General features: G+C 33.0%; 1 protein-coding gene across 1 annotated transcript; it reads right to left on the bottom strand.

The window, feature by feature from the left end:
* Positions 1-6752: 6752 nt before the first annotated feature.
* On the bottom strand, positions 6753-15001 carry LOC129903060 (adenylate kinase, chloroplastic). Its single transcript, XM_055978540.1, has 7 exons — positions 14735-15001; positions 14493-14591; positions 9698-9826; positions 9452-9586; positions 9068-9214; positions 8466-8540; positions 6753-7152 (listed from the first exon to the last, which is right to left on the bottom strand). The coding sequence occupies exons 1-7, from the start codon at positions 14936-14938 to the stop codon at positions 7048-7050; spliced, it is 894 nt and encodes a 297-aa protein (XP_055834515.1). The 5' UTR covers positions 14939-15001; the 3' UTR covers positions 6753-7047.
* Positions 15002-22586: the final 7585 nt, after the last annotated feature.

Here is a 22586-nt window from a genome sequence, read left to right as displayed (position 1 = left end):
TACTCACATGAATGCGATTTCATGAAGCCGTAAATGCTTCGTATTATCTTGGATATCTACTAATTTAATAAAATCACCGATTTGATCCCCCACTTATCACCAGGTCACCTTAGACCTCGCCTGACTCAGAACTCATCCAAGTCTGGCCTAGGCTCAAATTTTCCGAAGTTACTGCTCGAAGTTTTCTAGCACAAATTTTTTTTACCCATTGGCCTATCCATAATGACGGGGACAGGTCGCTACATATACAAATCTTATTTCTATTTTTATAGAATAGAGAAAAATATTTTTTTATTGAACATCTGTAACATTCCACCCTTTTGGAATATTTATATTAATTTGTACTTTCGTTGCAAGACTAATGACTCATTTGTTTTCATTAAAATTAAGATGTTTGAATCTGAATGTATATCTAAATGATTAAAATATTATTTTTAGATCTGAATGCTGAATGATTAAGACTGTTTGTTTTTCAACATCTAAATGTGCATAATATATTATTTTTAAACATCATAAATATATAATTTAAAGAGATAAGTATAAAAAATACACCTAAATTATCCCCTCTTTTTAAATTTTATACCTAAACTATTGAAAGTGTGAGTTTCATACCTAAACTATCACTTATTAATTTGAGAAACACACATCAGTGGTGTGTGTAATGCACTCACTCTATTTTCTCTATTTTTTTAAAAAACCTTGACACATGACATTCTACATATATAAAATATTTCACCTTAACAAAAATTAAATAAATTATTAATATTAGCTAAAAGGTAAAAACTAAAATATTTCTATCCCAAAAAAAATATATTATTTTTATAAATAAATTACTTTTTTTAAAAAGAAATTATTTTTAAAAAAAAGTAAAATTTAAAACAGTTTGCTCACGCATTCCACCACCTCCCCCCTCCTCCCCCCCACACAATCCTCATCGTTTTTATTTTTTTAAAATTTCTTTTACAAAATATTTTTAAAAAATGCATACTTCACCCCCTCCCCCATTCCTTCCTCAAAAATGTTATTATTTTTATTCTTAAAAAAATTATAACCACCCCATCTATTCCCCCGCTCTTAACTTATATTTTTATATATATATTTTTCTCATTTTATGTTAGATATGTACATATATTTTTAGGAAAATATTTGTTTACTTGCGTACCGAATATAACAGAAATAAAAAAAATTATTTTAAGAAAAGTCTTGCGGCAGGTACAAAATATTTTTCTAAAATCATATGTATATATATAATACAAAACGAGAAATTTTTTTGGAAGTGGAGGGTTAGGGGGGTGGGATAGAATTTTTTTATTTTTAAAAAATATATATAGATTATTATTTTAAGAGAGGGGGGCGGGGGGATATGAAGTAAGAATTTTTTAAAGAAATTTTATAAAAGAAATTTAATAAATAAAAATAAAACTAAAAAATTGTTGGCGGGGGAGGGGGGGAGGGGGAGGGTATGGTGAGAGAAAGTGATGAAGTGAGGTAAAAAAATATTTTATATTTTATTTTATATAGTAATACTTTAATTTTTAATTTTAACTAATTTTAATAATTTATTTAATTTTTGTTAAGGTGGAATGTTTTGTTCATGTGGAGTATGACGTGATAATTTTTTTAAAATGAAAGAGAAAGTGTAGTACACACATCATGATGAGAGTGAAATATAAAAGAGAGGTGTGTTTCTCAAACTAATAAACGATAGTTTAGGTATGAAACGCACACTCTCAATAGTTTAGGTATGAAACTCAAAAAATAGGGATAGTTCAGATGTATTATTGACACTTATCTCTAATTTAAATAAAAAGATAATTAACCATTTATATTTAAAAAGAGGAGAAATTTTGTAACTACAGAATGAAAAGTACAAATTTCTAGACCACCCTGCTCTTCATTCCCGGGTGGTCTCAAAGATAACTCAAAACATATTTAAAAGATAAATCAAAGCTATCTTTAAAAATTTCAACCATTTCAGAATTTTGTAACTCAACGATAACTCTTAATGGTAAAATATCTACTCTCATTGCTCTTATTTTTCTTTATTTTCTCATAGAAATCTCAACACTTTATTTTTCCTTTGTTAGGCTTAAGTTGTCGACATCTTGTTGGTCTCTTTAAATCCTAATTTCACAACTGAAACCTAGCATTTAAAATACTAATAAAAATAGTGGATTGGATTCCAGAATACCCAAACGGGATTTGATAATTTACTGGTTCAAGAGAAAATATTGGGTCGATTGATTGATAGTTGAAAGAGGTGAGGAAGAATGAAGTTGCTTTGAAAAAGAAAAAAGAGCGTGAGTTCAGCGAGAGAAATTAAAGCGTGAATTTTAAAATCTAAATGGTATTAATACTATTTTACAGATATGATTCGGTCAAATGTATTCAGACCTATTAAGAGATATTTTTTAAGAAAAAACAAATGCACTTAATGCGCTTAGGTGTGAATCATTCATATTCAGACCTCCATTAAGTGCAAACAAATGAGGCCTAAGAGTTATTAATAAGTTATGAAGGATGTGGTATTACATATTTGAATTGTTCAATAGTCATATTTTAAGTTTCGATATCAAGCAAGTTGTAAAATAAAAGTCAGTGTAAAAGTTAGTTACTTCAATGAATTCTCTGAAATTTGGGTCAAATGTCAGTTTTTCTCTCTGGAAAGAGTTAGAGGGCCCACAATCTATCAAATCGAAGGTCTATGAGTCTAGTTTCCTACTCATCAATTCATTCGTTTATACGTACGACTACAAAATATAGAGATATTTGTATTTTTGCGAGACGGCAAGCAAGCATGTGAAGTGGGCCCAAGTCGGTGGAAGTTGATAAACGGTCATCTTTTTCATTTTTTTCTCAAAATAACGTTGTTAATCAAAAACTAAAATAATACAAATCAAAAATCACCCTTATTTATTGATTTTCTTGGCCTAAGTCCTTGACGAAAGTTGTTCTACAAGTTAAGCTCATCATCGTGGTATAAAATATCCCGTTGATTTCATAACGTATCTTTGTTGGTGTTTGGAAAGCAGGGATTTAACTATATTTTAAGGTTTCGATCTAAATTATGCATTTAATATCAAGGTGAGATCCTTCTTTCATTGATTCTTAACTTTGATAAGCCGCAAATAGTAATTTACAATGAAAATCTGTATATCTTTTTCCGATTATCATAGTGTCTCATATTATGTGTTGATTATGATCGTTCTATATTTTAGTATCAAGAAGGGTTCGAGCGGAAGTCAATAGGCCACTTGAAATCATTGGAAAAGGTATGTTAAGGCTAGTCCCTTCTTTTGGCATATTTTCTTAAAGCTTAGGAGCAATACAACAGGATTGTTATCGTTGTATACTCGTAGCCATGATTGTTGGTTGTTGTTTACTTGAGTTGTTACATTCCTCCCTTGTTGGGATTCTCATTTTTTTAGGAGCGACTCAATGTTAGGTATGTCTTAGAGACTATTCATATAGGTTGCTTATAGCTAAATTATTTGCCTTCAGGCTATTGGATTGTTCGTTGTTGCCCTTGGGGCTATTGTGATTAGCTGCAGAAATGTGACATTTACCTATAGGTCTATATACAGCTTGTCTAAGGGGATATTGAGATAAGTGAAAGCCAAGGGGTTATTCTGACTGCCTTCGGGACTAATATGAAGTCAATGGGCTATTATGATTATCTACGGGATTATATTGAGTCATGTTCACTTATGGGCCGCTCGATTGTCTAAGAGGACTACGAGGCTATATTGATGCCTAAAAGGGATACATGATGCCTATGGGGATATTAAAAGGTCCTGATTGCCTTCGAATCTATATAAAGAATGCCTAAGGAGATATTATGATATATAAAGTGCCTAATGGGCTAGTGGACATAACGATGGCGTTCGAGGCTATATGTAGGGTATCTGAGGAACTACTAAAATGAAATGAATTTTTACGAGGTCCGTGGACTAATGATAGAGGTATATAGACTGAATTGACACCTTTCAAACTTATGGAAGCTCGGGTAGGTGGTCTTGTTTTCTGTTTGTACCTGTCAAGCTTATGGGTGCTCGATTAGGTTATTGTTTGATTACTTTTGGTATGCTTAGATACAGGTACAGGTAAGTGCTCAGTTTATCTTTGGCTCTCTAATTTAATTTCCTTCGGTACTTTATAATTCCTACTTAGTTATTATCTCGCCTTACATGATCTGTACATAATCTCGTACTGACGCCTCATTGCTTGAGGGCGTTGCATTCACACCTGCAGCTCCCAATAGACCTGCCTAGCAACACAATTGAGTTTCCAGCAGGTCTGCTAGCCTCTTTCTTTTGAATCTACCAAATTTTTGAGGTTTGTTAGCTTTTGTTGTAAATAGTTTTGGGTAGGATGGGACCTATTCCGGCCAAACTTTACTACTCGTAGAGGATTGCAACTTTGGATTATATAGATGTGCATTGTTAGCCTGTTGGCCTTCTTCATATATGTAATTATATGTCCAGTTTATACGTTTCTATGATATATATATGTTTCTAGATATCATGGTGGCCTTGACAACCCACACATAATATAATTTCTATTTTATACGAATTGCTTGAATTAACTGAGTTGATTGCAGGTTTTGTCGACAGGGATTTTACTGGCAGATGACTTATTTTTAAACTAAGATATACTTATTTATTTTCTTGATTTTGCAGCCAGTATTACGCTGGTAGTATAGTTTTCCAACAAGGGTAGGCTCAAAGTCAAGTGTAGCAGCAGGTGCTAATTGCATCTCTAAGTTAGGGTATGACACCATCGATCCAAGAAAAACCATTTTTCAAAATAGATTTGAAAAAAAAAATGCAAGAGTAAATAAGCAATGGTAAAATTATTGAAGAAATAAAAGTATTAACAAAAATAATAATAAAGATAACCAAAGTAAAACTAATAACAATAGTAATTAAATTGAAGAAATAAGATAATGCTAGCATAATAATAATAATACTGATAAGGGAGCAGATAGGCTCTCCAACCTAGAACCAAGTTCTACTTCTAGAAAGAGAGAAGTTATTTGACTATCTACTAATTGTCTACCCTAATTCTCAACCTCGATGCTCTTCCAACTAAGGTCAAGTCCTCGATAAATTGAAGATGTGTCATGTCTTATCTAATAATCTCTTCTCAATTCTTTCTCGATCTACCTCTACATCTCCTTAGATTTGTCAGTGTCAACCTCTCACATCTCCTCACTTGCTCCATCTATGGTCCTCCTCTTCACATATGCCCAAATCATCTCAATATCACTTTCCGAATCTTGTCTACCACAAAGGTCACTCCCACCTTGCCCCGAGTATCTTCGTTCCTAATTTTGTCTCTCCTAAATATACTCACACATCCATCTAAGCATCTTCATTTCTAATGCCCTTATCTTCTAAACATGAAAATTCTTAACTGATCAACATTTAATCCCATAATCATAACCGATAATCACCATTTTATAAAACTTACCATTTAAGTCCCCTTTACTGTAAAATTCTACTCTACATTGCACTAGTGTTTGAAGAGTCCCCTTTGTAATGACCCTAATAGTTCATTATGTACATTTACGCAAGAAAAGTATAAAACAGATTTCAAACACTTGTTCAATGTGAATTATCTCAATCTACCTCTTGTTCTTTTATAATTCTAGACCTGTAAACTTGTATTGGTATAACTTTCTTGAAAAGAAATAGTTTTATTAAAAGTGGATAGTTATTACTTTGATCTACTAGTGAATATACGAAAGATTGTGTAGCAAGTGTATACTCCTACTTCCCAAATGCAACTTAACAAAAAGGACTTGGAGGGTTAATTACTTATACCACCCTTCTAATTTAGCAGAACATAAAAGAATGGACCTATTTTCTAATTTGAGAAATATTTTATACCACTCATCTGGCTTTGTATTTTTATTTTAATGACGATAGTATCCAAATTAATTTGCTCGCATCTCAATTAATTCATCAAATAACTTATTACTAAACACAAACAAAAATATTATATTTTTTTAAGCATGAAAATCGCACAAGTTGTGAAAACTATTAAATTTTCCAATTCTTACACAAATTACCAAATAAACAAACCATAGTTCATAAATAAGATATGAGAATATCCTCTGACACCACATTTGATAAATCACATATCTTCATGTTCTTTTTATTAATAAATATTTACGATTACAAATTTTCAAATACACATAATATCTTCATGCCGAGCATAAGTCTCTTTTTTTTTTTTTACAAATTTAAAATAATTAGTTTTTTTTCCACAAAATATAAACTTATAACCCATGTATTATTTTTAAAATGTTGAAATCATGATTTAGAATTAAATATCTCAAATTATTAACTCAAATTACATGTCCAAACGTTGATTTGAAATCACACGTGCAAAGGCTAGCTAAGATTGGTGCATACTGCATGTTGTAGCAAGGATTCAAACCCAGAATCTCCAAGATGTTACTTCTCCCGACTACTATTTTTATTAAGAAACAATGGAGTTGATTTTTTGTTATTTTTTTCATTTTCGCCCTTCACACGTCATATATTATACCTAAAAGATATAGGAAAAATAACTCTAAAATAATAGCATTAATTAATTTAACTCAATGTTGAAAGTAAGGCTGATATTACAAAGCAGAGAGGTCCAAGAAATTGACAGAAGTAATGTTCAAGAAAGCACAAAGTGAGATACACGTATACACTATAAGAACGATAAGTCAAAAAAAAAAGGGAAAAAGAGGCAATCTATAATACACAGATTCATATAGTTTTCACATTGATTAGATGACAGAAGAACATAGTAAACTTACACATTGAATCTTTTTTTAAAAACAATCAAGCGTTGTACCAAACTCCAATTATACAAAAGTTCTTAAAAAAACCATGAGTATACAACTAAAGAAGCTGCCACCAGATAAATATTTTTATTTTTTTTAACTTATTCTCGTCTATACATGAATGAATATTTGAGCAAAATAATATAAGAGAAATGGCAATAAACAATGACATTCATGATAAATTCCAAATGCATCCCTATGTTCCTCTATGCTGCCACAGTTCCCAACTTTCCTTGCTTTTGTTCTAGAAGCTGTGTCAATGCACCATCGATCTGAGTGAATACCTCCTGCTTGGAACCACTTCCGTTCACCTACAAGTCAAAATAACTCAGATGTGAATGAAAGCATATTTCCCTTTAAGGTTAGGAGATGACAACTCATGCGCGCACCTGGTAATAGAGGAATTATAGTTCGTCTCGATCAGGTATGGGAAAGAGAAGAGTGAGGGGAAGGACTATTCACTGATTTGCTTCTTCCCTTAGCTATAAGTAAGTATATTCGAGTTGTTTGGTACAAAGTGAGGGAGATTAGCTTCATTTCATCCAATATGAGAAGGATTCAAGAATTTACTATCTATGGGTACCCTAAAACTTCACTGTTGACCTCCTTTTATCATTTTTTATTTTTGAGGCCACCAGGTGAGGAAAAATGCGAGAGTAATGGATTTGGATTGACACCTAGTCCAACTTAGCACCTCAGGCTTCTCCATACCTTGCAACATTCGAACTAATGCGGTGTTTCTACCACACATCACGTGTTATCTACTTTCTTTGTTGAACCAAGCCCTGAGGGCATTATGTCCTATATATTCAAAGTACCTAGAACAAATTGTTCCAGCTACAGGGATAGGATTCATCTTTCTTTCTTTTTTGGGTGTGGGGGGAGGAGGTTCTAGAGTGGCTTATGATAGTGCAACGTGTCAGTCAATGAACTATTCAAGGCTATATCCAGATTTTACATATTGAGTAATGAGAAACTTGAATATATTCTTCAATAAGCAAGGAAATACTGGAACACATAAGAATTGCATTGAGAAAGTAGAACAACAAACGAGAATCTAGGATAAATGAAGGGCGGTAGAGAAAGTGGTAGTTAAGACACTATCACGGAGCCGAGACAATGCTTTATCAAAAAACTGAAAGAGCTTCTCATTTATCAATCAAACAGACAGCAGAGAAAAATCCATTGCAGAAGATAGCTGATTATGATCACAACAATATCAGTTAAAAGCTAATGATTTTCTGTGCCTAATTACCAATTACGTGTCCAATGTAAAATTGCAGGTTTTGGTTCTATTTTCTAACCAAAGTCAATTAATGAACAGAAAGGACAGGTAGACATAATTTACGGTATACTTGAATCAACATTGATTACTCTTTACCATTTCTTAAAGCAAACATTATACATGTATAATTGAGAATCCATACTTTATTCATGGATCATGATACCGTATTTCTATTTGAGTAAGGTAACACTGAACCATAATACCTCAAAAATTCTCTAGAAATAATTTCTGTGGCTTTCGTTAGCTATGTAAATTTCAACAGTATTCCATATCCAGAAATTTCATTCTGTAGTTTAAGGTGAAGCAACTTTTCCAGAAGAAGTGCGGCAAAAGGAGTACCTTAACAGTGATATCTTTATACATTGAGAGAACTGCTTCCACATTTTGCTGATGAGTTTGCAAACGCAATTTTACCTGAAAAGTTAATTATAAGAATGATTAGAGAAAAACCAAGCTTATTATAATATAAACATTTGGCTATAAAGAAACATAAACTGAAATTAGAATAAGAAGAGAACATAACAAAATGGTTTAGTTAAAAAGAAAAATTGCAGGAGCAGCACCAAAATTTTCAGGTCCAAATGGTCCTTTTAGGTCAAAGACTGCCTATTGGATTTCTAATTATTTTTACTGTTTCTTTAGGGAGGAGGGGAGTTGGGGGCGGGCACGGGGTTGTGAGGAAGAGAGACGAAGCTGAGAAGGGGTATAACTTAATTTAAAAGGTAAACTAATGAGATAAAAGGGAGTCAACTGTCAATTCAAAGTCAGATGAGTTCACATTATGGAATTTGATCAAAAGCTTCACATCAAAAATACTGCAAATAAGTACCAGGGAAGTTAAACAAAGAATGGTAATGTTTTTTTGATAAGTAACCAAAAATGGTAATGGTGATTAATTCATGGACTAGTGGAAAAAAAATCAATTCATGGACTATACATGCCTTTTCTTCTGTGTCATCAAAGCGCTGAGTAACCCTAGTAGCAATTTCTTCAGTCTCTGGGGGAGAATACTTCAAATGGTAAATTTTCCCTGTTATTGGATCTAGCCTACGGCCAACCACTCTCTCAACAAGAATCTCTTCAGGTACCTATATGCACAATAAAACTTGTGACAGAATGAAGGTTATTTTATAGTGAAACTACCGAGGTTAAAGTCTACAGCAAGAGAAACAAAGGAAAGGTAAAGAAATCTCAAATATTTAAAAGTATCCCTCTAAGAGTCTAAGTTATGTAAAAGCATAATTTTCTGTATGGTCTAAACAAAAGGAACTTCACTAAAAAGAGAATGAAAGAACATGAGGCACATAGCAACAGCAGAACCTCACTTCCAGAAGAATAAATAGGTCTGGTTGGAAGCCAAATTCTTTGAGTGCTATGGCTTGAGAGGAGCTCCGAGGGTATCCATCTAAAAGCCAACCCTTCTCGTGAGAATCTGGACCATTTAACCGCTCTTTGACCATCTGCACCAGAAGGAGCCATTTATTACCAATCAATAAGATAGTGTGAACTACTACAGTTTCAAACCAATATAGCATACTAACTTAAGCAGGCAATGCATGAAGTAAACCTACCGTCACAACAATTTCATCTGGTACCAGTTTCCCTTTATCCATGTATTCCTTTGCCTGCTTTCCATTTTCAGATCCTGCAGCAATTTCTGCCCTCAGTAAATCTCCAGCAGCAATATGCACCAAACCATACTGCGCACACAACCAAAAGTGGATAGACACAATTTGTCTTCACACATGAATATATGCTGAGGAACACAAAGGGTATAGGATGCAACTAAAATCAAATGCAAGGCACCGCCATACAATTGCATCCCAATTGATGAAAGCAACAACCAGCACATCGATTAGGGATGGCAATGGAGCGGGGCGGGTTGAGCTCAACCCGCAAATTTTTTAAACCGCCCCATCCCGCTCCGCATGACAATTTATTTCATTTTCAACCCGCCCTCCCCGCCCCGCATAGACCCGCCCTGCATAATTTTTTAAGTTTTTTTCTTTTTTAATTTTGTTTAATATGAAAAATAAAATTCATAATTTTTTTTTCATTTTTTGCTAATCAACATCAACAACTTATTAATTGTTTTTAGTTAACATTTCAACAATTATTTTTTAATCGCTAATTAACTGTTTCTAATTAACATTTCAACAACTAACAATTCACTGGACACGTTTGGTTTAATTTTTTTTAAAAAGAAAAAGTTAAAACTAAAGTCAAAGTTTAATATAAAAAGTTTATATCTTTGATTTTTAGTAATTACAAAGATTTAATTTTCTTTAGGTTATTATTTGGTACCTTAAACCCGCATAAACCCGCGACCCGCCCCGCCCCGCATAAATTTAAATCCGCCCCACCCCGCATAGCTCTAAACCCGCCCCGTACACACCCCGCCCCACCCTGCCCCATTGTCATCCCTAAAATCGATCAAACAAAAGCTAAATTAGTCAAGACTTTAAAGCATGTTAATCCAATCTGCCTCGATCCCAATTCAAATTGGACAGGAGAAGCTTATTCCAATCCCACTTTTGGTTGAGGAGACATTTTCTACCTATTGATTAAGCCCTTAATGCAGATGCGATAACATCTCAAATTTTACAAAAAATGTTGATAACATTTTCTACCCTTTTTTCCTTTTTGGCATTCAAGTTCCTCTAGAATGTGCATTCTGTGGACAGGCAATGGAGACTTTTGGTCATCTATTTTCTGATTGCAGGTTTACACATCATTTATGGGCCAGACTTTGCTTATGGATTGGATACAACAGGGCCATTGGAGATTGAAGAGCTGAAGTGCAAAGGCCATGCCAACAAGCCAAGAGGAAATCAGGAATTGGTGCTATTGCTAGCTGTGTTTTTGCCGGACACTGCTTTAATACGGAAAGAAAAGAATGAAGTAAGATTTCAAAGCTCTAGATATGATGCTGATCACATCTGCAGGGAAATTCTGCTACATCCACACATCAGAGGTGAACAGCTAGTCAAGTGGAAGCAAGCACTACACGATCTAAATTGTTTTCATTTTGGAACTTTTTGATGTATACCATTCCTAGTTCTGGTAGATAGTTATAAACTGGAGTTCTGCTCTCCAGCTTTTTAGATTGAACAGGATAGGCTTAGGCCTCATTTGTTTGCACTTAATGAAGGTCTTAATCTTAATCATTGAGATCTTAGTCATTAGGTTTGTTTAATTTCAAAGTCTGAATCTTAATCATTCAGATATCAGCCATTAAGTCTATGTGTTTTCAAGATCTGAATCTTAATCATTCAGATCTTAATCATTAAGTGCGTCTGTTTTTCTTATTTTACAACCACTTCATGGGTCTGAATAGGTCTAAATGAATAAGATCTATAACAAAGTCTTAATATCATTAAGATGTCTATTTAAAAATTTCTACAAAGATGACAATTCACCATCACTCCATCTACTTTCACCCACCATACACAACCACTATCAATCACCACCACCTACTATCCACAACAACCATCCTCAACCCAACCACAACTATCACCAATCACCACCACCTATCATCTGCAAACCATTATTGCATTCACTAATCATTATCGATAATTACCACCATTAATCATTATTATATATCGCTAACCCTCATCATCATTCACCACTATCATTAGTTATTAGTATCATTCCACTATTAATTATCAATTGCTACCAACAATAACCACATTCGGAAATAACCGTCCTACTTGATAAGAGTAAGGTCTGCATACACTTTACCCTCCCCAAACCCCAGTTGTGGGATTTCACTGGGTTGTTGTGCCAACAATAACCACGTTTCACTCGTTTCAACCACTATACCATAATACTACCCACAACCATCATCATCAGTGAACACCATCTCAAATTGACATATACAACCACCATCATTAGTCATCACCACCACTAATTGTCATATAAAAAATTTAAAATATTTAATTGATATCAGATCATTTCAGTATTTTATTAGAATTTTATATTTATTTATTTTTTAAATAAAGACAATTTTTATACATTCAGATGTTTAGAAAACAAACAGCCTTAACTATTTAATATTCAGATCTTTTTTTTAGATGAAGTATTTAATATTCAGATCTTAACGTAACATCTTAATATTCAAATGTGTATTCATATTCAGACCTCTAAATCTTAGTACAAATCTTAATATTCAGATGTGCATTTAGATTCAGACGTCTTAATCTTAATGCACATCTGAATTCAGATTCAAACATCTTAATCTTAATGAAAACAAATGAGGCATTAGTCTTTGATGTCCTTGTTTTAGTGGTGTGGATAGTCCACATTCGCACCTAGTCGTCATTGTACATAATCTTTTGTATATTAATAGATATACTGTTTAACCCAAAAAAAAAGATGCCTTTTTTTATAAACCAGAAATCCTCGAGGGTATGTTGGCACACAGTTTGAAACTCAGTGGATAATGGGCTGCCATTCTACCCTTCACTACTTAAATGCCATACATTTGCTTGTGGCAGGATTTGAACTCGTGCAGTGCGCCTAATCCACATATCATGCCCCGTGCTCTTACCACTAGGCCAAAGTCCTGAGGGTTAAGGCATAGATAAAGATTCTTAAGATAAATGAATAAGCATAGGGTAAGTTCTATTAGTTTACGACACCAAGAATCTCCTTAAAGAATATAGTACTTGGCAGACAATGAATTTTTTAAAGCCTACTCTGGATCTAAGCCATTTCTGTGTTCCTATGTAGTTTAAAAGATCTAAAGAACTCCAAAAAATCCTGGAGAAACTGTGAACAAGACACCAGTAAAAGAAGTTTCTGCAAGCAATTAAGTGCATAGCTGAGGCAGGATCGCTCAAGTCCAAGTACATGGTTGTCCGGTAATATGATGCATGCAAATGATCACGCTGGTGAAAAAAATTTAACAGGTGGTTCATGCTTGTATCGGCTTGATATTGATCATTGTGCAGTTGTTGCAGGCACTTAGCTTCATCTGGCTTCCGGATTTGCGAACATCGGAGAAGATACATTGATCAATTGAATAAAAGAGAAACAGAACATTAGTTTGAAAATAAGGATACCCGGGCACAGGCAACAAGTATTCTCTATTTAATGCGCTCATCATTTTTGAAATATGCATTATCTTTCTCGCCCTCAATGCATTTAGCCAACTAGATTGGCAGAAGATCCTATTTGCAGAACCACACATGCAAGTTCAAATAATAAGTCAAAACCATATTAATGGCGGCTAATTGTGCATCCCCGAAGTGCTGTAGTGCATAGGTAAGTTTCCTAACATCCATGGTCCCTTCTGTACTGCACAATGCTGGGATGCCCTTCCCTACCCAATCGAGTGGGTATTGGATCCGATGTTGTGATGTACACACGATTAAATTCCGGTTTCTAGAAGAAAACATCCCTAGAAAAGAATGTTAAGATTACGATGTTTTAAGGCTCGTGAGCAAAGTATGATAATACTAAAGGTCTACAAGCATAGGTTATGCTTTAAATAAGTTTTCATATGATCTCTACATGTTTATGATCTGAAAATGGACATTGTACAAGGTGTTTAAGTTTCCTAAATTATAATATTTGATACAAGTGCATGTTTTCTCAAAAGGCTTGTCCCAACTTTTAGTGGCGGTCTATGAGACTCGCTAATTTTTATACTCACTCCATTTACCTTAAATTTCAAAAGGTTCAAACATTACACCAAAGTCCATGAGTTGTCTTTTGTCATTTTATTTCTTTAATGATTTCAGGCTACGTTCCATTTCTATTTTTATGTATAATGTACTCTTTTAGGAACTCCATGAATTCCTGTGGTTATAAATCTAAAACTTATGTAATAAAATTTGGACACGCCTCTCATTGAGGTTTATTTTGTCTATGTGATGTATTCAGGCTTATTTTTGGTGTTCTCCAGTTTTATACATATGTTGCATGATTATATGGAAACACACGGTGTTCCGTTTTGCATGTGTGATGGCATGGGGATTAGTAGATGCGACACTGTTAATTGTTCACTCAGCTAGTGCTAGGCTTGTCAGGTTCTGGTCACAGGCCCTCCAATTTTGGGCAGTGGCCTTCCTTTATTTGGAAGTTGAAGTTTAATTCACAAGTATTAGAAAGAATTTAGACATTATTTCAAGTTGAAATAGTGTTCTGAAGTTGTATCTCAAGTTGAATATTGTTTTTCCAACTTCCACTCACAAATCTTCAATTTTCACTAATTTTCTTTTTCCCCAAAAAGCTATTAGAACTATTCCAGAACAATCTCAATTTCAGCAACTTGAGATAATTCCTTTTTCAGCTTCATCTCAATTTGTTTCCAAATACATACTAACAATCCTACAACTTTTAGAGAGAGAATAGAATTACTACCTTTTGGGTAATGAGCTCGCATTGTGTTCCTTTCCCAGAAGCAGGAGCACCAGATATCATTATCCTCAAAGTTTCTGTCTTTCTAGCACGTCCGAAAACCTAAATTCACAAAAAATAAAAAAGGTATCAGTCAAAACTCAAACCCCAAAATTTAGCCACTTCTAAGTAACAAAACAAAGTAAAGCTAATCTCAAAATTAGTTCAAATATTTAAACGGTGTTAGAATTTAAAGTTGGAAATACCATGAAAGCGGCACCATTTGGCTGGGGGAGTTTCCGGCAATGAGTTGTGATTGGGATTTGATCTGAATGAAGAGAAGAAGATTTAGAAAATGAAAAGTGCGAAGTAAAAGGCCTATGAACAATGGGAGAAGAGATTGATGAAGAGGAAAGCTTTTGGGGCTTTGAGGAGATAGATGTTAAGTTCAAAGAGGAGCAACAAGCCATGGCTGTTCCTCCCTTTCTATCTCCTCTTGTGCCTGGGATATGTGTTTTCTTGCAATTTTGAGGGAAATCTTTTGGATATCCATGAAAATAAAAAGACTAAACGGTCCTTTGTGTATTTGGACAAAAATGTCCTTAATTAATACTCCCTCCAATCTTTTTCACTTGTCAAATTTTGACTTGGCACACCTATTAAAGAATAATTATTGATATAGTGAGTTTAACTTTTTACCCCTATTAATTGATAGAGTTTTAAATATAGTTATTCACTATTTTTTCCAAATACATTAACTCAATGTTAATAAATTAAGGATATAATAGGAAGAAAAAATTTATCCTTTCTTAATTTGTCAAAATTGACAAGTAAAAAGAGAAATTAAATTAGAAAATATTTGACAAGTAAATAGAAACGGAGTGAGTATTTGATCTAAAAAATTTGTTATCGTCAATAATTTGATCGAAAAATAACTCTATTATTGTTTAATGGGTAAAAATGTCCTTTTCAAAATAAATATCTTTTTTTAAAAAATACATTATTTTCTTAATGATAATTTTTTTAATTAGAAAAAGTTTATTCTACTTCAATTCAAAATAGATTAAGAAATAAAAATATTTTTTTATTTTATTAGACTTTATTTTATCATTAACTAAATGAAAATTAATGATGAATTACTATAATATGACCTATATTATCAGTTAAAAAAAGGTATATAAAGTTATTTTATTTTAATTATTACAGTGAGATTAAGAAGAAAAAAGGCTATTTACTTATTTATTAATTAAATTGATTTAAAAAGAAAGAAAAAATAAGAATTGGGTTCTTTAATAGTAATATTTTATTATGAATAGAATATGTTTAAAAAGAAAAAAATACTAATATATTTATTAGAAAAAAAAATATTTGCGATCCATTAAATAATAATGAGGCATTTTTAGACTAAACTATTGACTAAGGATAATTTCACATAATTTAAGGATATTTTTGATCATTTTTTAATTTAAAATTAAAATGACCCTCATTATTTCACATAAAGTACAAATAGTCCTTCCTCTTTATGAAGATGATACATTTTAGGGCCCGTTTAAGATGAAATCATGATTTGAAATTAGAGTAAATTTCATAAATAGCTACTATAAAAATCTTAATAGGCCGAAGTTGCTACAGTTTAGATAATTATATTTTGTAACTATAGTTATAGCAGTTGTTTGTATAATTGGCATACCCATTTGTATAATTCACTGCGAATATACAAATCCGTTTGTATAATTCGCTTGCAATATACAAACATGGTAAGTATATATAAATTCTGTATTAATATATTTTAGAAATTTTTCAGAAGTTATACAAATCAAATATATCAATATTATAATTATATATAGGGATGGCAAAATCAAACCCAACCCACCCAATCCAACCCAATCATTTAAGTTTGGGTTGGTTATTGACCCGTCCATTCATTAGCTCAACCAATAAAATATTGGATTGATATGTAAACCGAATTGGATCATGAAAAATCTTGTTAAAATATTTTTAATTTTTTTCAATTTGATATGTTATATATAGTCATAATAAAAAAAATTATTAGGTACTAAAATAATTTAAAATAATAAATAAAATAATTCAACTTAGTAAAAATTGGATTAGGTTGGGTCTTGATCCATTATATAACTCATTACTTAATTCATTTTGACCCAAACTAATTTGGGTTGGGTTGGGTCTTGACTCAATTGTTGTCTTAACTTATTATAACTCGTCCAAACTTGACTCAACCCACCCAACTGCCACCCCTAATTATTTACATGGTAGGGTAAGCATTTATAAAATCCGGATTTATTCAATTAGGATTTTAAATTTATACAAATAAATTTTGAATTCATACAATTGGGAGCTTAATTATACAAATTCTGAATAACTATAACTATATATATTAATTACTGTAAAAGATTTGCCGCGAGTGAGAATTAACTTAAACTATAGCTATATATATTAATTAACTAGTATATGTTTGCTAATTCATTTCATTTTTCCTTGAAATTACCATATGAAATCATATGAGATGGAGATAAAGTTTTGTTTGGACACGTAATTTAAATTTTTATGTTGTATTTTTTGCTCATAAACATAAAAATTCATAAGTTGTGTGAAAATTATCAAAGTTGCCCCAATTCTTTATATAATATTACCAAATAAGCAAAAGTTCGTAACAAAAGTATAAAACATTATCACAAAGTTATTTTTTTAATATTTATTGGTAGAACTTTAGTTTAATAAAAAGTAAAAATGAACATGAATTGTAGTGTACTGTCTTTAATATAATTCTGTCACATAGCACGGACAATCTCCTCATGTTGAGTATTCATTTCTCGATATAAATGGTTTAAAGATTGGTAAGGGTAATAATATCAACTATAAATTTGGTTGGTGAGAATGATAGTTTTATTCGATATAAATGGTTTAAAGGTTAGTAAGAGTAATAATATCAACTATAAATTTGATTGGTGAGAGTAATCACCTTCTACGGGTCGTAGAAGAAATGACGAGTTGTCAAGACAACTCATCCAGCAGGCTTTAGAAAAGGTCTGAAAATCAGTTCTCTAAAGTTTGCAAACAGGTCGTTTCTACGACTCGTCAACTTGTCGATGAGATGCAGACTTGACCCGTTGTCAAGATCCGAACTATGGCCAAGTCGTGACACGACAATCGGGATGCGAGGGACCCCAACCAAGCCATCTTAGCATATATCGCATACATAATGTAAAGAAGCGTATTAAAATAAGCAGAATTAATAAACTCAAAGGGGATGGGAGTAAGGGATAGAATCAATCAACTAATGTCCGAATAAACTACATCATAATGTCGTCCTAAACATGCCTCCAGTATAGTCTTTGATGGGGGCTTAGGAAAGCTCCTAGATCACCCGAGAAATAGGAAGAAAGTCAAGTAAAAAACAAGAATAAAAGTCATGTCCTCGATAGAATGAGGTCTCACCAACTCCTTGAAAATCTAAAGTGACTCTAGCCACGAAGAGGATGGTCATGAGTGTCGTTCGTCCCGACATTATATGTCACGACCCGAATCCAGGTGTGATGGCACTCATCTCAACCCACCGAGATAAGTTAGCCTAAAACTCAACGGAAAGTAAATGCGGAAGTAATTGAGATAAAGCAAGGTTTAACTTAGTCAAAGACAAATAAATAATCTCAAAATCCCCCAAGACTGGTTGTCACGTGTACAAGCCACTAATACATTACCGAAGTACGAAAGAGAATACAGTCACAATGTCTTTGTCTCTAGAATAGGACTAAAACATGTTAAAAGAGTAAGAGGTGTCCGCTAGATGGATGTAACAGCTACCTCAACACTCGGAATGATAGCCTCGAATGTAGTGGAAATACTAGGAGATCAAGCAAGTCCGGGCTTACAACCCACACAAGTGTAGAATCAAGGGGTGAGTACCAAACAACACGGTACTCAGCAAGTGGACAACTAAAACTAAGCAAAGCTCAATAGATACAAGTACTCCTGTCCTCCCAACCGACCCTCCTTAACTACAACCTGCATAAAACCAGCCCAACTCTACACTCGTACAATAATAACAATAATACAATCCACAAATACTCATTAATAGTCTCATTAATGAATCATATCAAGTCAAATTCAGCATATACAGAGCAATAAAGGGGTAAACACGAATTCACAAATATCAACAAAATGCGATGCAATGCAATGAGATGATGCATGTCTGTCCTATCGGTACACATCCGTTGAATTACAGTCCGTAACCCATAGGGGATATTTCTGTCCATGTAACCTGCCATGGAGCGTGTGGCTTATCCCCTCAATATATATATCCTGCCACGGAGCGTGTGGCCCGACCCCTTTATTTCATAATACCTGCCACGGAGCATGTGGCCCAACCCCTTTGTTTCATAATACCTGCCACAGAGCGTGTGGCCCAACTCATTTTGTTTCATATCATTTTCAGTCTCAACACAATATGTCAGAACCAATGCAATCAATTCATGTTCATATAATTCACTATAATAACATGACAACAATAATATTTTTTTCTATCTCACATCAACATAGTAATTTCACATGTCCAAAATAAACTCATAATCACAACATATCAATTCCACCAATACATGTCGTTAGATCACCATTTTATACCCCTCATCTCCATTTTTAAGGCCAATCATACAGTCAATAACCCAGTCCAATTCTCATTACTCCCTAGTATACATGACACGGAAATACAAGCATCTATAAGCTTAAACTGAGGTTTAGAAATTCATTTGCCTTAATTAATCAAGAAATTACTCTGGTACTTGAGCCTTTCCTTTTCGTTGGGTCTCCAAATAAGTATAATCTAATCAAATAAATAACCACAATAAGATTTCAAAACTAACAATACCCATATTATTATATGTCTTGCCTAGACCCAAAACCTACCCAAATCTATAATCAAGTTTCTAATATTGATGTCAAATAATATGTCAACTCTCATATTTTCAAATTTTAAGCCTATGATTAGGTTCTAATGTCTACAATATCATAAATTTCATGGAATTCATAAATTATAATATACCTAATATTTAATTATCTATCTCAATATATCAAAATTCGGAAACTAACTCATTCTATGTCATTGAAGTCAAATATGAAATTTTCTTTTCGATTATGTTCACTCGTGATAAAATAAACTCATATGTCAAATTTCAGCTAAAACGGATCGTTATTCGACCCCCAAATCAAGACTTTATATGAAGAACCTTATGGTCATATTTTCTTATTTCAGCATTGTTTCTCCACCAATATACCCTAAAAATATGTTCATAATCACATGAAAATTTAATGAAAAGGATGAGAATAATTACCTTGACGTTTTGGATTGAAAATCCATATTTTGCTCTTCTCCTTTATTTTTCGTTTCCCCTTTCTTTTCTTTCTTTCTCCGTATTTTGTTTCCCAACTTCTGCATTCTTTCTTCGTTGCTGTGCCGCCGTTACATCTGATGGCTTAATGCCATCAGATTTTATATTTATATTATATATATATATATATTTTATTATTATTATTATTATTATTTATTTTCTTTTTTTTCATTTCTACTCAATTATGTATAAAAATTTATAAACTCTTTCCTTTTCCTTTAATAATTGGTATAGAGTATTAATTAAATTAAAACTTTAACCCACTAATTAAATAAATCCTCTAAAATTATCCCTCAACTGATTAACCAAAGTTATCGAAAGGTCTAAAATTTTTAACTTAAATTTACGAAAAGGGTCTTCTATTAATAGAGGAAGACTCGTTCTCAAAATTACCTAACGGGTCATTACATTATGAGACAATGTAAGCAAAATATGCGTTAGTACATAAAAGGTACTAAGTATGTGAGGCATGCATGAGCAAGTAAAGGATCGTGAACAATATGCCATAAGATGCAAGACCAATCATAATGAGTATGAATGAGGCTTAAAAGATTTGAAAACATATGGAAACTCATGGTCAATGCATATCATAAAGCTTCATCATGAAACTCATAACTTAACATTTAAATTATGTGGGACAAGACATTTAACCGACATCTAAGATCATGCGAGCTATAACATGAAATCCAATGGAACCCTCATCAAGAAGGAGGAGACTACCTTGCCAGGGCATACTCTGTCATGGTACTCATCTCAACTCAAGTAAACAGCTCTATATTTGGATCCACTAGCTAGGACATAAAGGTAATCTTACACGGGCAACGTAATTTGAGGCTTTAGGTTGCTACTAGAATTTTCTTGGGTAACTAACTGCGTTATCGGATCGAACCCCACCTAAAAGTCCTCTCAGTACTTTGTCAATATTCCATCGGAAACTAATAGATAGTAACTACCGATTAACCCATCCTTATAAAAAAATTAGGAATAGCTCATTAACTTTAGTGATTCGTAAGAATCCATAACTTCAGTGAAAATTATACTTATCACCATCTTTAATATGATTGTGTGAGAATTGGACTTATCAAACCATAATAACTTCTTTGATCATAACTTTGATCATCATTATAAACTCATCATTAGAAATCATAATCTCAACTTTAAATCATGAAAACTTTACTTGAAAATCATTGAACTGATATTCTATTCATGAAAATCATTTTTAACTTCATAATCATAACTTGAAAATAGATTTATTCATGGGCATTCATAATTCAACTCAAAATCGTGCTACTCATGTAGACACATGCTTAGAATAATCATTGATAATAATTCAAAATGAAATTGAAATAGCCCAATTCAATTCATCAAAACTAGGGTTCATAATCCATTGAAAATTGAAAGAAACTTTGAGAAAAACTTTGGGATTTCATGGGTGAAAGGAACCCATAAAACAACCCCCACATACCTTGAGTATTTTCACTTATAATTGAAGAAGAAACCTTGTAGAAATCTAAAAATCCTAGCTTGATCTTGAAGAGAAACCTTGACAGAATTAAGTTGCTTGCCTTAGAGATTTTTAGGATAATGATTTTAGAATGAGGAAATTTCAATGAATTGGGTACACATAGGATTGAACATGACCATAATTGTGTCTAGGTTAATTGAACCGAACTTGAGAAATGACATAATTATCCTTCATTAAAGCTGAAACTTGACCCTATGAATCACCTTCTATGGGTCGTAAAAGAAATGATGAGTCATCAAGATAACTCATCCTACATGCTTTAGATAAGGCCTAAAAATCAAGTCTCTGAAGTTTGCAGAAAGGTCATTTTTATGACCCGTCAACTTGTCTATGAGTCATAGACTTGACCCATCCTATAGGTCTTAAAATCTGTAAATTTGAGAGCCTCAGGACTTTGGTTACGAGTCATTTCTATGACTCATACCAACTTCTATGAATCATCCTATCTAGTTATTGACTTGACCTAGAGGGACTTCTGAAACTTATACTCTAAACTCTTTCTACAAGTTGTGTTTATGAGTTATCTAGGGAATTATGGGTCATAAACTTAGGTTGTGGGTACTTCCTTTGAGATTGGTCCTGAGCAAGCTATGAGCATCACACTACGACTCGCTCTTACGAGTTGTAGTATGTACTATGATTCGTAGTGTGACTCATAAACTCAAGATCAGTCCAAAAATTTGAGGATTTCTCCTACGTTCTAACTTTTTGACTTCTAGAGTCTTACAGTGAGTTATGCATGAATGAGTAATAGAAAATGAACGATATGGCATATAAAGCATGACCGATTATAATAAGCATGAAACAACTTAAAAAATATTTGAATATCATGAAAATTTATGATCAAGGCATCATAAAACTTCATAGTAAACTCTTTATCTTTTTATATAACTTGAGTGTGGGATAAGACCTTTAACTGACATATTAAGACCTGCGAGCTATAACATGGAATTTGATATAACACCCACATCGATAAAAGAGAGGCTACTTTCCAAGGTTGACTCTGTGAGAACAACTTTAACTTTGTGAGCTATATGTGGATCCACTAGCTAAGCCATGAAGGTAACCAATGGGGCAACATTGTTTGAGACTTTAGGTTGCTACTAGAATTCCCTTGGGTAACTATCTACGTTACCAAATCGAACTCCACCTATAATTCCTCTTGGTTCTTAGTCAATATCACAACAGAAT

This window comes from Solanum dulcamara, chromosome 9 (genome assembly GCF_947179165.1).
Source record: "Solanum dulcamara chromosome 9, daSolDulc1.2, whole genome shotgun sequence".
Classification (NCBI taxonomy): Eukaryota; Viridiplantae; Streptophyta; class Magnoliopsida; order Solanales; family Solanaceae; genus Solanum; species Solanum dulcamara.
The sequence above is the reverse complement of the archived record's forward strand: the minus strand, read 5'-3'. Positions and strand labels throughout refer to the sequence as shown.